Here is a 13,907-nt window from a genome sequence, read left to right as displayed (position 1 = left end):
GAGAAGGACTGAGACTTTATTGACCATGAAAATTCCCTATATTTTTATGCCTTAAGCTGTAATATGCAATGAAAGTGAAACACTCTACAGTGCATAAAATTGTGCAAGTTTTAAGCCACAGCATATTAACCAGCTAATGACAGACCAAAGGGCATTTTTATCTTTTTGATTCTTGCATTAACCTTCCATTAAAATTATCTCTGAGATTATCACAAAGCATTGGAGATAATAAATTTAGGGAGTAGCAGGCTTGTTAAATATCATTTTAAAATGCTTTCATCAAGTAAAATGTGCCAAAACAGAGGGAAACTCTGAGATTAGCTGAGTACGCAAACATCATAATGGAAGAATTCTTTTCACTGAGGCTGATAAGGTCCTTTATTGATGCCCATTGCTGGTTGTGCCAGCGCTGGGGGGCCTGCACGGGTCCCTGCCCTCCCCAGAGGTTTGGGTGGCCCAGGGTGGCACCGGGGGCACAGGAGGACGGCCCAGGGCTCTCTGGCACTCTGGGCTCCCTCTGCCATCATCCTGCTGAGGGGGTGGGCTGGGGGTCCCCAGCCTCCCCAGGGTGGCATTAACACCGCTCGTGTCTTGCAGGTTAACTATATTCTAGAGTCGCGAGCAAGCACAGCCAGAGCAGACTATTTCGCTCAGAAACAAAGAAAGCTGAGCAGGAGAACGAGCTTTAGCTTCCAGAAGGAGAAGAAGTCGGGGCAGCAGTGAGCGGCAGAGCTGCGTGCGGCGCTGGAGCCGCTCCGCCCGCCCGGGCCCGGGCCCGGGGCCGCCGCTCCTGCCCGGGCCGGCCGGGAGCCCGGACATCCCGTCCCGTCCCTCACGGCTGCCAGAGCCGCCCCGCTCGGCGCGGGAGCCTCCCCGTGACAGACATAAAGAGCCATATCAGCCGGAAAGAAGACTGTTACGCTTCAGGTTCCTTTGATTAGAAATAAGAGAATGACGTAGACTGGCATCATTTAATTACTGTATTATGTACAATCACAAGAAGAGATGTGATTACATATTATTTCACAGCCTGGTTAAAATAAATTATATACATCTGTAATCCACCCACGTACACGCAGGTATTGCTTGTGACATGATCAAATTTCTAAAAACAAAATGTAGGACAAATGTATCCATTTTTACTATTAATAAACAGATGTAATCTTTTTCAAGGTCCATATGATGCACAGTTCTTTTGGGGGGAGGCTGCAGTCCCAGATGGTTTCACTTCTGTTGCTGAAGTGCAGGAGGCATCCGTGAGCCAGGAACAGCAGCCGTGGCAGGGGAGCGCTTAGCGAGGGAGCCCTGAGACAGTCCAGTCTGTTGTGTTTGTTTTGTTCAAAAATATTTTATTTAACTGTGCTTTTCAGCTTTGCAAATGCTTTGTTGGAAGTTCCTTGCCGAAGGCAGCACGGTGGTTGGAAATCCACGTCTTGGAGGTGGAGAGGAGAATCCTCCTGCCCAGGACCCTCAGCTGCTGCCACCCTGGGGCTGGCACATCCACTGGGGCACCTTGTCCCTGGGCACTCAGAAATGCCTTCACCTTCTCTCAATATTATTCTTTAACAATAAAAATTAAGACCTACTTTGTACTGGGATTTGTAACTACCTTGGCCTTGTTCATCCTTAACACATCAGGGACCACGGGAATGGATGCTGGCACCCAGAGCCGCATTGTTGGTTGAATTCACCAGAGGTGTCTTTCTCCAGCCCACTGGAGCTCTGCACACACTACCCTAGAACTGCCCTGGTGCCCCACGGGGCTGGGGGCAGCTCCCTGGGCACTGCCCACCCTCTGCCAGCCTCCCACCCTGCTGTTGTACAGAGAAAACTTCCTGAGCCTTAACACAGCGTGGGGCAGCCCCGGGCAGAGGGAGGGCCTGGGTCTCACCTGTTGTGTTTCTGTTCTGGGTTTGCTTGGCCCTGCACCACCGAGGCCAGGCCTCCCTGTACAGTCTTCCATGATATCTGCAAAACAAGAGAAACAATATTTTATAGTATTCTATTAATTTTTTAATATTTTCTATGTGCAAATGCAGCACAGATACAATGGGAAAAGCCCCTTCGATGTAAATGACTCTTTTAACCGACTCTGTGAAATATTTAACATTAAAGTTGCTCTGTGAATGTTCTTTGGCCACCCAGTTTCAATTCTTTTTAACTGAACTGAAAAATTGCCTATTTGGTACCATAATCTGCAGCAGTCTCCTGTTTCCATGGCCATAGTGCTGTTGCCACCCCCTCACGTGTATTTGTTATCAGCAGGGATTCAGCATGTGCAGGTTTGCTCTCAGGAGAGCCTGAAAATCTCACCCAATGACCTCTGTGCTGTCGGTGACATTGTGGCACAGCCCCTTGCCCAGACCAGCTGTGCTCACGGCCTCCTGCTCCTGGTGTGTCCTGAGGGAGAGGGACAGACAGAGGCTGCTCCAAGGCTGCGTGAGGAGCGGGGAGCTTTGGAGCCCAAAGTGAGTTTATCTGCTGCAAAAGAGCCACTGACAGTTAAAAAGCAAGTTTGCTTCCAAAGGTCAGATTCAGTTTGACGCATGGCCCACAGGAAACCTTCCTTAAACCCCGGAAAGGTGCAGCATTCCAGGAGCTGAGCATCCCTCCCAGAGCAGGCATTTCTGCTGCCCAGCGCCCCTGAAGGAGTTAAATCAGGCTCGTGGCTGCAGAGTGTGCACAGCTGAGCACGGAGCCATCGCGGGCTGGTCTTTCCCCGGTAGCTGTAGATGTAATTGAGTCAGATGGGCATTCAACTGGGTCAGCAAGGCAAGCTGTTCCCCCATCCTGCTACCAGAGAGCAGAGCGCGGCTCCCCTGCGCACGCAGGCAGCTGCTGCAGGCACCAGAGATCCCCTCAATTCCCTCTGACTCCTGCTGTCAGAGGGCTCCTGTCCACAGGCACAGTTCCCCTCCACCTCCTCGGCTTTGTCAGAGCACAGGAGAGCACCAGAGAGAGATCTTTGAGCAGGGACACCCAGGGCACCCTGGCACAAGCTGGCACCCAAGGGCAGAGCACTGGGTGCTGTCCCTGGGCTCTGCAGGGCTTTGCCAGGAGCTCCCAGAGCACCAATTCCAGCCAGAATTACCTTTGGTTTTGGGTTGGCAGGAGTCTGGGGCATCCCTGGGTTTTGCTGCTGCCCCTCAGGGGGGGCTGAGACCTGGCACCAGGACAAGCAAGCGAAACCCATGGCACAGCCGTGGGTGCAGCCCTGAGATTAATGGGGGGAGTTATTTATGGAGACATGTTTGTAATGGGCCCATGAATCCATGGAAATGCGCTGCTGTGGCGGCGGGTGGGGCTGGGTGCTGCTGTGCAGCTGAAATTAATGCCCCTTAAATCACAGCCAGCACAGCCACCCCGAGCAGCACTGGGACAAGGACAGCCACGAGGACAGGGAACAGAGGGCACAGGGGCACAGCTGGGCCAGCGGGAGCGTGCCCTGGCCAGGTGTGCTCCCTGCATCGCTGCCGGGACCATGGAGAGCTCAGGGTCACCAAGAACCGGGCACAAGGAGGGCTGGCCCCAGCACAGCCCCGTGCTGCTGCTCCTCTGCGGGAAGGGTTAAGCACTGTCATGTTTTATTCTCCCCACACACCTCTGCTTAAATGCAAAAAGAGAAAAAAATCTCAACAGGGTGTTGTTCACTCTAAAAACCCTAAGCATGATTTGTGAACTCTCACAGCCTGGGTAATCTCATCAGAGTAATGGGATTATATTTCAAATCACCATGGCCTGTTCATTACACATTTAAACTCCTTTGACAGAGGAAAAGTTAAATAAAATGTGTGCGTCAGCCCTGGTTGACTTTCCCAGTTCTCTTTCTTGATTAGACAAACAGATGCTGAGCTCCAAAATGAAAAAATAATGTGCTCATTTATTCATTTTTCTGACAAGTCACAATAGATTTTTAACTACAAATGAGCCCCCTCCCCAGGTGGGAGTGCAGGGCCCGCGTGTGCCGTAATGGGCTGGGAGCTGGTGGCAGGGCTGGAATGGGGCACAAGTGGTCATTTCCAGGCTGGGAGCGTGGGGACACAGCCACGATTGCCCCGTCACTGCCACTGCCACCACTGCGGGGCGGATTGCTGCTGGGAGCTGGAATTCCACAGCCACAGCCACAGCCTGGCCCAGCCCCAGCACCCTCCGAGCTCTGGCACCTCCTCCTGCTCTGCTCAACAGGGCTGGAGCACAGCCTGGGCACAGGGACAGGGCTGCTGGGGTGCCAGGGCCATGGGGACAGCTGTGGTGAGGCTGTGGGGATGGATGTGGTGTGGCCATGGGGATGGCCATGGTGTGGGCACGGGGATGGCCATGGTGTGGCCATGGGGATGACCATGGTGTGGGCACGGGGATGGCCATGGTGTGGCCATGGGGACAGCCATGGTGTGGGCATGGGAATGGGTGTGGTGTGGCCGTGGGAATGGGTGTGGTGTGGTCATGGGGATGGCCATGGGGTGGGCACGGGGATGGCCATGGTTTGGCTAAGGGCACAGCCGTGGTGTGGGCACGCTGAGCACTGCCAGCCACAGGCACGTACCTGCTCAGGGCACCGGAACACCCAGCTCCTCTCACGATGTCGCTGCTCCCAATCCACCCTCAGCAGAGCCCCAGGTGTGCCACGGGGATGGGGAGAGCTCAGGCCAGGCCTGGAGGGTCTCGGTGCCCTCGGGTCCTGTGTGGGCCCCTCCAGGGTGGCTCAGCCGTTCCCAGGAGCTGCAGGTGAAGGAGCAGGCTGGGCCGAGCGGGCTGGGCTGAGCTCCTGCTGGAGAGAGAGGTCTCGTCAGGGAGCACCGGGACTCTATTAGGGAGCTGAAATGCCAGATAATTAGAAATACACCAGCAAACCCCATTATTGTCAGGAGGCTGCAACTGCGTACAGTAATGAAGCAATTATTAATGAGCAACTGCAAGGCTGTCATTAATTTCAGCTTTTCAGGATCACAGACTACGACAAGTTAAATGTTACAGAGAGCCAGGCTGGGCTGAGCGGGGCTGGTCCCCACCCCAGCTGGGCACAGCAGGGTGCGTTGGCACCCCTCAGCCCGGGGGGCCCTCCCTGTGTCCATGGTGCCCCGTTATCTTCTCCTTTCCCTTTGCCCCTTTGGGCCCTGGCACCGACAGGGATTGGGACAAGAACGGGCACAGGGATGGGGACGGGAATGGGCATAGGGCCAGGGAGGGGCACAGGGAGGGGGACAGGGATGGGGACAGGGCCAGGGACAGGCACAGCAATGGGCACAGGGAGGGGCACAGGGCCAGGGAGGGGCACAGGGATGGGCACAGGGATGGGCACAGGGCCAAGGAGGGGCACAGGGAGGGGGACAGGGATGGGCACAGGGCCAGGGAGGGGCACAGGGCAGGGAGGGGCAGAGGCTGCGGGGCCGCCCTTTGGTGCCGCAGCCCGGGCGCGGGGCCGGTGGCTCCGGGTGCGCTCGGGGCCGGGGCAGGCGGGATTCGCTCCCGCACCAGCGCAGCCCCGCGCCGCAATCTGTCACGGCGGCTGGGGCTCGCCGGCTCTGCAATATGTACCTCATGTCTGGGCTGTCATCGGACATAATTCCTCCCTGCTGGCATATTGCTGATTTGTGCATAAGTGATGCGTGCAATCCACCTGAGCCGGGAGTCAGGGGTGCCTCGATCCGGGGCTGTCAGGGCAGAGTGTTTTAGTGCCTCCTGCGATTAGCTGGAATTGACAGGCCCTGAGAGCCGGGAATTGCACAACAGGGGAATTAACAGCCAGGGCTGGAGTGGAGTGTGGCACTCGTTTAATCTGCAATTTATCAGTTTGCGTGGCTCCTTGTCGCAGGCAGGAGATTACACTCCAAAAAAGACGGCTCTGCTTTTCTGTGGTGCCAGCAGCCTGGGAGGGCAGAGCAGCGCTCGGGGTCAGCGGTGCCATGGGAAGGGCACCGTGCCCTGGGGGTGGGCTCCTGCACGGAGCTTACGGGGCACAGACAGGTGCCCCTACCCAGATGCCCTAACCCTAATCCAGCCCTCACAGGTACCCACGGCCTCTGCACCCCTTGGCACATCACCCACGGGACCCCAGAGAGGGACCCACGGAGCCACAGTCCCGTCCTGCTGCCCCCTCACAGAGCAGGGATGAACCCCCGTCCCCCACCACGCCACGAGTGCTCCAATTTTGATAATATCATTAGAGGCTGATAATGGTTTCCAGGAACTCTGCAGCCTCCCCGCGAGGTGACAGCCTGTGAAGGCAGCGCGCAGATAATGTATTCTGCGAGGGTGCAGAAATGTGACTCCGAGCACATTAAAGTCCCTTAATGCGGGTGACACGCACCTTGCTGCCCCCGGGGCAGGCACGGCCCGCGGGCCTCGCCCCGCTCCGCCAGGACCTCAAACCGCGGGATGAGGCGCTCCCACCGCGGGCCCGTGATCTCCTTGGCCTTGCTCGGCGTCCTGCTCTGATACCGAAACCTTTACGCAACCCCACGGTATCAAAGATTATTTATAATGAATTAAATACGTTTTCAGCAGCTTCTTTCCACACTTACTGCCACACTTCCACTGCCACTTCAACTTAATTAGGGAGAGTTCGCTAAAGAGATGGGAATAAATGCATCTATAGAAATATATCTATGTATAAATGAAGAAAGCCGCCACCGCAGGTCAGACCAGTCCTTTCAATTTATTGCCCTGGTACATTCATTTGTAAATAGCTTTGCCTTGCTGGTTTCTAAGTGCAAGGCTAATGTTGGAGTGCTTAAATTAATAGTGACGCACACCTTTCATTATTGCTATTAAATTAGGTGCTGGGCTTTGATGGATTCACTTGTTGCTGAACTAAAAGCCTGGTGGATGTGGGTGTGTGTATGCATTTGGTTCTACAGCAGGTTTGGGTCCCAGTGTCAAGGCAGGCAGGGCTCAGTTCCTCCTCAGCACACTCCAATTAGCAGGAGGGGCCCTCCCGTGGGGGAGCCGGGCGGGGGGGCCCCACACACCCACCCGGGGTTTGGGCAGGGTCCCAGGACCAGCATCCCTGGCCCTGCACAGGGGAGTGAGCTGGGAATGCCAGCGTCATACCTGGCACCAGAGGCTGGGTGGATCCATGCCATCGTCTGCACTGGGCACCAGCCCCACACCACGCGCAGCATCCGCCCTCCTGTGCCTGGAGAAACACAGAAACGTGACAATCACCCCAAAATCCCTGGAGACACGGGATGTTTGACCCATATCAGCCTGGTCCCCTGCAAGCTGTGACTGGCACGGCCCCGGGACATGCAGAGCACCAGGCTGGGGTTCCTGAGGGTCCTGAGGGTCCTGCCCGTGGTGGCCGGGGGCTGTGGGTGCCCCAAGGCCCCCGATCCTGCCACCAACCATGACCCCATGTTCCTCACCAGTGCTGCCATTCCTGCCGGGGGCATCGGGACCCTCGTGTCCTGTCCAGGGGCTGGGGGCTCTGGGCTGGGGTCTCTGTGCAGGGCTGGGGTGTCTGTGCAGGGCTGGGGGCTCTGGGCTGTGCTGGGCTCTGTTCTGAGTCTCGGCGCTGTGCCTTTGTTCTGCCGCGCTGTTCCCTCTCTTACGGTGCCACCTTGAGGCCGCCGATCGCAGCCTCCGGCTCGGCTCGGGCTGCGCCCCCGCTGCCACGGCCGGTCCCTGTCCCTGTCCCTGTCCCTGTCCCTGTCCCTGTCCCTGCTCCTGTCCGGAGGGCAGTGACCCCCTCAGCCCTCCCCTGCACTTCACCAGGACACGAGGTGTGTGACACTGGGGATCTGCTCAGGCTATGGGGTTTGTCCCAGGGAAACTGCTCAGGACATTCCATTTGGGGTCAAGTCTCTTATTCCTGGAGCAAGCCCCAAAATCCCCTGTGCTGGCCCAGCAGAGTCTGTGGGGTGCCCTGGTGGCATTTTCTGCCCCACGGCTGGCCAGGACCAGCCCCGCAGCCCTGCCCACAGCCTGGGGGGCTGAGGCCCCTGCGGGGACCCAGACGGGAGCAGCTCCATCCACCCAGGGCTCCCGAGCAGCTGGCAGCACAACCAGGTCACCGCCTAGCCTGAGGGACCAACATCCCGTGTCCAGGGCTGGGCACACACATCTGCTCAGAGCGGCTTCCCTGCGGACACAGGAAGGGCCGGATGGAGCTGACCCCTCGGCCGGCCCTGCCAGCAGCTCTGGGGACAGCTGGTGACCGTGACAGGTCACACTGGTCACCCCCTGTCCCTCTGGCACGGGCACTGCTGGACACACAAACTGCCTTGCTCTTGCTCTTTGACATTTTAGGGATAATAAATTCCTAACCACCCCAAATCCCTCCTTGGTGCCCTCTGCAGCAATGCTCCAATATTACATATAAACCCAGTGCTCCAGTATTAATTATAAACCACAAATACTGACCAGCTTCCGTGTCCTCCGCCAGCGCTGACAATCATTGACTGGAATATCAAATTTATAACGTTGGGATGCGGAACCTGGTGAGATGAAGGGCTCTGCTTTTTAATCAGCTTTATGGGATGATAGAAAGCATTGATCGACAAAGACAAGACACAGCCCATGTTCCTGTGTCTGTAGCTGTGCAACCTTATTAATTCAGATTTGCAAAGGGTTGGTTGAGCTGGAGGGGACAGAGCTGGGCATCCCTGTGCTGGATGGACCAGGGCAGGAGCTGTGGCTCTCCAGACAGAGGGTTTGCAGCAGCCTGGCTCGCCTGGCTCTGGGCAGGGTGCCCAGGGCTCAGCCTCGGTGCCACAGGCACCCAAACCGCACCCAGGGACAGTCCAGGGCCACCATGGCAGGACCCGCGGGTCAGTGCCAGCCCAGCACGGAGCTGGCACGGGCAGAGTGTGCCCGCCCGCCCGTACCTGCCCAGCCCGGCCCTGCCCTCCTCCTCCTCCCCGGATGGCTCCGTGGCTGGGCAGTGCCAGCCCGGCCCGGTGCCCGCCGGACAGCTGGTGACCAGATTGGCGCCTCTTGCGCTGTCATCTCGCATTTGCCGCCTGCCCCCGCCGCACAGGGGAGGCTGGGCCGCCGTTTCCAGGTCAGAGGCTGCATCCAGCGCAGGAGGAAAATTCCCATTTCCCCACCAAGATTTCACTGTGCAGTTTCCCAGCACCCGGCCCTCCCCTGGCAGGCCCAGCCCCGGGCCCCACACTCACCCTCCGGTCGTGTCCATCCCGGGAGAGGCTCAGGAGCTGGAGCGGCTGCAGGCGGCAGCAGGGGGGGCTGAAACCAGAGCCGGCAGCGTGGCTGGATGGGAAGCCGGGCTTGTCAAAAAATTTGGTTTCATTCCTTGAATTTAAAAGTTTACCTGATAAAAGTAACTGAGGAGCAGTAGTGTGCTTTGGCTTCTCTTCGGCATTTGATTTAATAGCACATGACGTTTTGATTAAAAAATTAGCTGTATATAATATCAATAGAGCTCACATTAGAAGGATTAAGAATTGGCTGACTGACAGGTCTCAAAAAGCAGTTGTCAATGGGGAATCATCATCGGATGATGATGTTCAACATGTTCATCCACGATTTGGAGGTAAATATCAAATCAGTGCTGATAGGATTTGGGATGACAAGGATTAGTGGGAAGGTGGGAACGCTGACAAGGGGAGCTGATGATGCCCTGAACAAGCAGCATCCCCACGCTGCTGCCAAGGGGAGCTGGGCCCTGCCACCACCGGTGCCACTGCAAAGGGCCCTGAGTGAGCCCTGAGCCCTCCTGAGACACAACTCACCAGAGCCAGCACCCCCAGGTACCTGGAGCCCTCAGCAGCCCTGGCGTCCCCCCAGCCTCAGGCTGGGTACCGCATTTCTCAGGAGGTGATGAAGGAGGTGATGAAGGTCTGGCCCCTGTGGTACCACTGGCTGCTCCCAGTGCCAGCAGGGCACTGCAGCTGCTCCTCCTCTGCTGCCCTCGGTAGGATGGATTTGTGAAAGTGAAATCCCTGTTAGTGCAGGTACTGTGCCTAACCCACAGGAATTCCCAATTGTGAGCGGTTGCAATTAGCGGCCTCTCAGCTCCTGGGTGTGCTCGTCAGTGACAAGTGACAAACCTGCCTGAGCCTGGCGGTGGCACAGCTCCCACGTTAGCCCTGCTGAGGGGCAGGGAGGGGCTCTCCCAGGTGCCTGCAGTGCAGCAGGGACGGGCTCCCACCGTGGGGCACGGGGGCAGCAGAGCCCCAGAGCCACCTTCCAGCCAGGGCTGGCCGCAGTGCCTGGCACGGTGCCCGCGGCTGAAGGAGCCTCCCCTGTCCCAGCCCAGCTCACCAGCAGCAGGAGGGGCACCCACAGAGCCCCTGGCTCCTGTAAATCCCACGGGGCAGATGTCCCTGAGCCACCCCCAGGGACACCTCCTGTCCTCAGCAGAGGCAGGGGGAGCAGAACCACGGGGACTGCAGCACTTCTGCAGGGCACCAGCTCAGGGCCCGGGCCTGGGAGACACGTCCCAGCACATCCACAGCCCTGCCCGAGCCGGCCCTGGCAGGGTGGGCAGCGCTGCCCTCACAGTGCCCAGGCCCATGAGCCCCCAGCTCTGAGCGCCTGTAAAGGCATCGTGCTGCTGCAGGGCTCAACTGGCCCAGAAAAAGAGCATCAGCTGAATAAAACAAGGAGTGAGTGATGCCACCGTGCCCTGCTGGATGGGAATTGTGTGAGCAAAGTGGTTTTCTCAGGGAGATTTATTTCCTCTGCTGGCCGCAGACAGCCAGCCCAGAGAAGGGAACAATTCTCTGGTGCTGAGGCCGCTGCTCCTTCCTGGTTCCAGCACAGCTTTTATCCCATAGCTGAGGGAATCAGAATAAAGGAAATGCAAACAGGTACTCACCCACTGCAAAGCACAGTGAACAGGCTCCAGTTCTGCTCCCCAGGGCCCTGCTCTCCTCCCAGCCCACACCTCAGCCCCAGATCCCACCTGTAACTCACAGCCAGATCCAGAGAGGCCATCCCGTGCCAGTGGGGACAGTTCCTGCCCTGGGCCTGGACACAGCATCAGCTGTGACGGTGCCCTGATGCTCTGGGACACTCCTGGCCTCTGCCAGGGCTGGTGGCAGCAGAGCCATGGGCTCCTGCAGGAGCTGCCCTGACACAAAACCCTCGAGGGGACAAAACCTCACCTGGCCCCGCTCACCGGCCTCGCTCCTGCCGCCAGCTCATCTGCAGGCACCGTCCCTCCAAGGACCAGGCACAGAACAGCATCCCCAGGAGTGGTAAATGCTGCAAAGTGCTGGAGTCAGCACTATGGTGAATTTTGCTTTCCACATCTGCAGCCCAATAAATCTTTGTCTCCTTCCAGTGAACTGTGCTCTTCTCGGGCTCCAATTTACACGGCCCAGCCCGGTCCCCACGGCAGCCCCGGGGGTCCCGCTGCCAGCCCGGGCCGCCCCCGCGGGGCCGAGGGGACGGGAGGGACCCGCCCCGGGCAGCCCCGGCCCCGCCGGCCACCGGCGCCGCTCTGTGCCAAAACCCTCCCGCTCTCCAGACCTTCCCTGGGCTTTTTTTTTTGTTGTTTTAATTGTTTTCAAAACAGATTTCATGTGGTCCCAAAATGAGACCATGATTGTAAATTAAAGTGTAATTAGCCTTTACGCTTTTATATTCATTAACTCTTCTCTGTTAATGATGCAGAGGCTGGAGCACAAACCCAGCATTATGAAACCACATCCAGGAAATAAAATAGTGATTTAGATAATGGCCAGAATGTATTGCTGCTTACACATAATTAAACAAATGCTCAATTTACACTTGGAAACATGAATGAATGTTGATTAACCCCAGCCCAACGACTCTGCTGGCGAGGTGGCTGAGCCCGGGGCTGGCAGTGCCGGGCAGGGCTGGCAGGATGGGCAGGGTGAGAAGGGTGGGCAATGATGGGCAGGGTGGGCACTGCCGGGCAGGGTGAGAAGGGCGGACAACAATGGGCAGGGTGGGCAATGCCCGCTCCCGCCCGGCCCCGCCGTCCTCCCGCACCTGCCCGGCCCAGGCTGGTGCCAAAAGCCACCCTGGCACACGGGTGGCACCGCCACACGGGCAGGGGACGCTGCCACGACAGTGCCACCCCAGTGCCCTCCCGGGGCAGCGGGGACAGCGGGGCCCGGGCTGGCATCGCCCGAGCCGCCTGCCCGAGGGTCCCCGAGCCGGGGCCGCTCCCGCTCAGGCTTTGTCTCGGTCCCCGCTCCCGCTGCCCTCCGAACGTGCCAGTTTCTATGGAGACATCGCCTCCTGTGCGCGGGAGGAGCCCGAGCTCCCCGAACAGGAAAACCCTCTGCTCTGCTGCAGGGAGCCGGGCTGGGACCGGGACTGGGACCGGGACTGGGACCGGGGCCGGGGCTGGGACCGCTCGGTCCTGCCCGGCTCCGGGACCAGCCCCGGGCTCACCGCCCGACCGGGCAGGGACAAGAGCAGCCACCCCAGCGGGCTCCTGTGCCCATGGGCACCAGGCTGAGCACAGGGGTGCCCGCAGGGTTCAGGCTGAGCACGGGGTGTCTCTGGCTCCAGGCTGCCCCCAGTGCCAAGCGGGGCTCTCTGGTGTTTCCTGGTGGGGATGGCTGTGCCGCTGCTCACGGGGAGTCCCTGTGCGGGCACCGGGGCAGCCGGAGCTGGGGACATCCCCCGGGGACCCCAGCAGAGCCATTCCCCGCCCCAGCCTGGCTCGGGCTGCCCATGGCAGCGTCCCCAGGGCTGTCCCCCTGCCCACCCTGCCTCCTCACCTCGCTGTGTCCAGAGCTCGGCTCCCACGGACCCTTCATGGATCGCTGCCTCAACAGGCCATAATGGCTCCATCTCGGGGTCAATACGGGCGCCTTTGACACATGATAGACAATAATTGCTCTTTCTTAGAGACTTTTTAGTTCATGGATCATTGACCTGATGGGCTGTAACAGCTCCGACAGAGGCTGCACACCCCTGTGCTTAACCAGCCTCAGGAGCAGGCAGCTCACGGTGGAACAGCCTCTGCAAACCCATGCCCCAGTGCAGGCTGCCAGGGGCCCTGGGGCCACTGGAAACCCTTCTGGCACCATGGCCATGGGGGAGAGGCCGGGGCAGGAGGCCCAGGAGCCCGGGAGAAAAGGCCAGCACAGCCCAGGAGCCCCTGAGTACCATGGGACAGAAGCAGGATGCACAGGACCAGGTCACCTCCCAGGCTCTGCAGGCTGGAGATCCCCACTCTGACAGCAACTTCCAGGTATATGATTTAATGAAAGGCACAATAAGAAGTGAAACAATTAGAATTTCTGCCTCATTATCATGGTAATCTTATCAGTCGGATAATGAGGTATTAATGGAGATTTAATGTGCCTCTCATAACAGAATCCCTTGGAGAAAACACATAAGGAAATTGCTGTAAATCCACTTAATGATGGAAAGGTCCCCAAACACCATATTCCAGAGGATGAAAAATGCTGGATGCAAATGAGAGAGAATCAAGGTCAATAAGGCTGCGGGGACCGAGCTCAGGCAGCCCCGCCCCGCCCTGCCCCGCCCGGCCCCGGCACCGGCACCGGGAGGGTTTGTGGCAGCTGAAGAAACCCTCCAGTCTCGTCAGGAAAAATCAGAAGAATTTTCCCTAAGAAAAAAGACGCCAACCATAATACTTCTGGACTTGACCACTCTCAGCAAGGCACCAAGCAGCAGCCAGCAGAGGGACAGGCACAGTCCTGCTGCAGGCAGAGCCATTTCTCTCCTCCCAAGCTACCAGAACAGCCAAGCTGCAGATTCAAAACTATAACTGAAGAGCTCTGTGTTAAGCAGTCAGTGCAGCGGAGCTTCCTCTCCCCTTTACTGGATTTTGGCTCTTTTTTGCCAGTCCCTTCCCTGTGTGTGTGAGGATGGAGCAGAGCAGCAATGCCCAGGGCAAACCACACAGAGTTAGTGGCAAGTGCTCACACCTGCACGGCCATCCCAGCACAACTCTGATGGCACTGGAACGAGGCAGAAACGTCAAAGCCAAGCGG

The 13,907-nt window shown here is 58.1% G+C and overlaps 1 protein-coding gene and 1 long non-coding RNA gene across 9 annotated transcripts in view; one reads left to right on the top strand and one right to left on the bottom strand.

The window, feature by feature from the left end:
* MAPKAP1 (MAPK associated protein 1) overlaps nt 1–2,131 on the top strand; it is an 81,952-nt gene extending 79,821 nt beyond the window's left edge. For all 4 annotated transcript variants that reach the window (XM_074556043.1, XM_074556040.1, XM_074556041.1 and 1 more), the window contains one exon: nt 598–2,131. In XM_074556043.1, the coding sequence (XP_074412144.1) occupies nt 598–723 (126 nt within the window). In that variant the 3' untranslated portion in view covers nt 724–2,131. The remainder of the gene's footprint in view (nt 1–597) is intronic.
* LOC141731353 (uncharacterized) lies at nt 1,179–12,235 on the bottom strand. Of its 5 annotated transcripts, XR_012583390.1 has the most exons (5): nt 9,120–12,235; nt 8,362–8,435; nt 7,051–7,135; nt 4,544–4,765; nt 1,179–1,968 (listed from the first exon to the last, which is right to left on the bottom strand). It is a non-coding gene; the product is annotated as an uncharacterized LOC141731353 (long non-coding RNA). The 5 variants fall into 5 exon arrangements; XR_012583389.1 differs by having other exon boundaries at nt 4,544–4,768; nt 8,362–12,235; XR_012583386.1 differs by having other exon boundaries at nt 8,362–12,235.
* Between the last annotated feature and the right edge of the window lie 1,672 nt (nt 12,236–13,907).

Source organism: Zonotrichia albicollis, chromosome 21 (assembly GCF_047830755.1).
Source record: "Zonotrichia albicollis isolate bZonAlb1 chromosome 21, bZonAlb1.hap1, whole genome shotgun sequence".
Lineage (NCBI taxonomy): Eukaryota > Metazoa > Chordata > Aves > Passeriformes > Passerellidae > Zonotrichia > Zonotrichia albicollis.
Note: the sequence above shows the minus strand (reverse complement) of the source record. Positions and strands in the feature narration are given on the sequence as shown.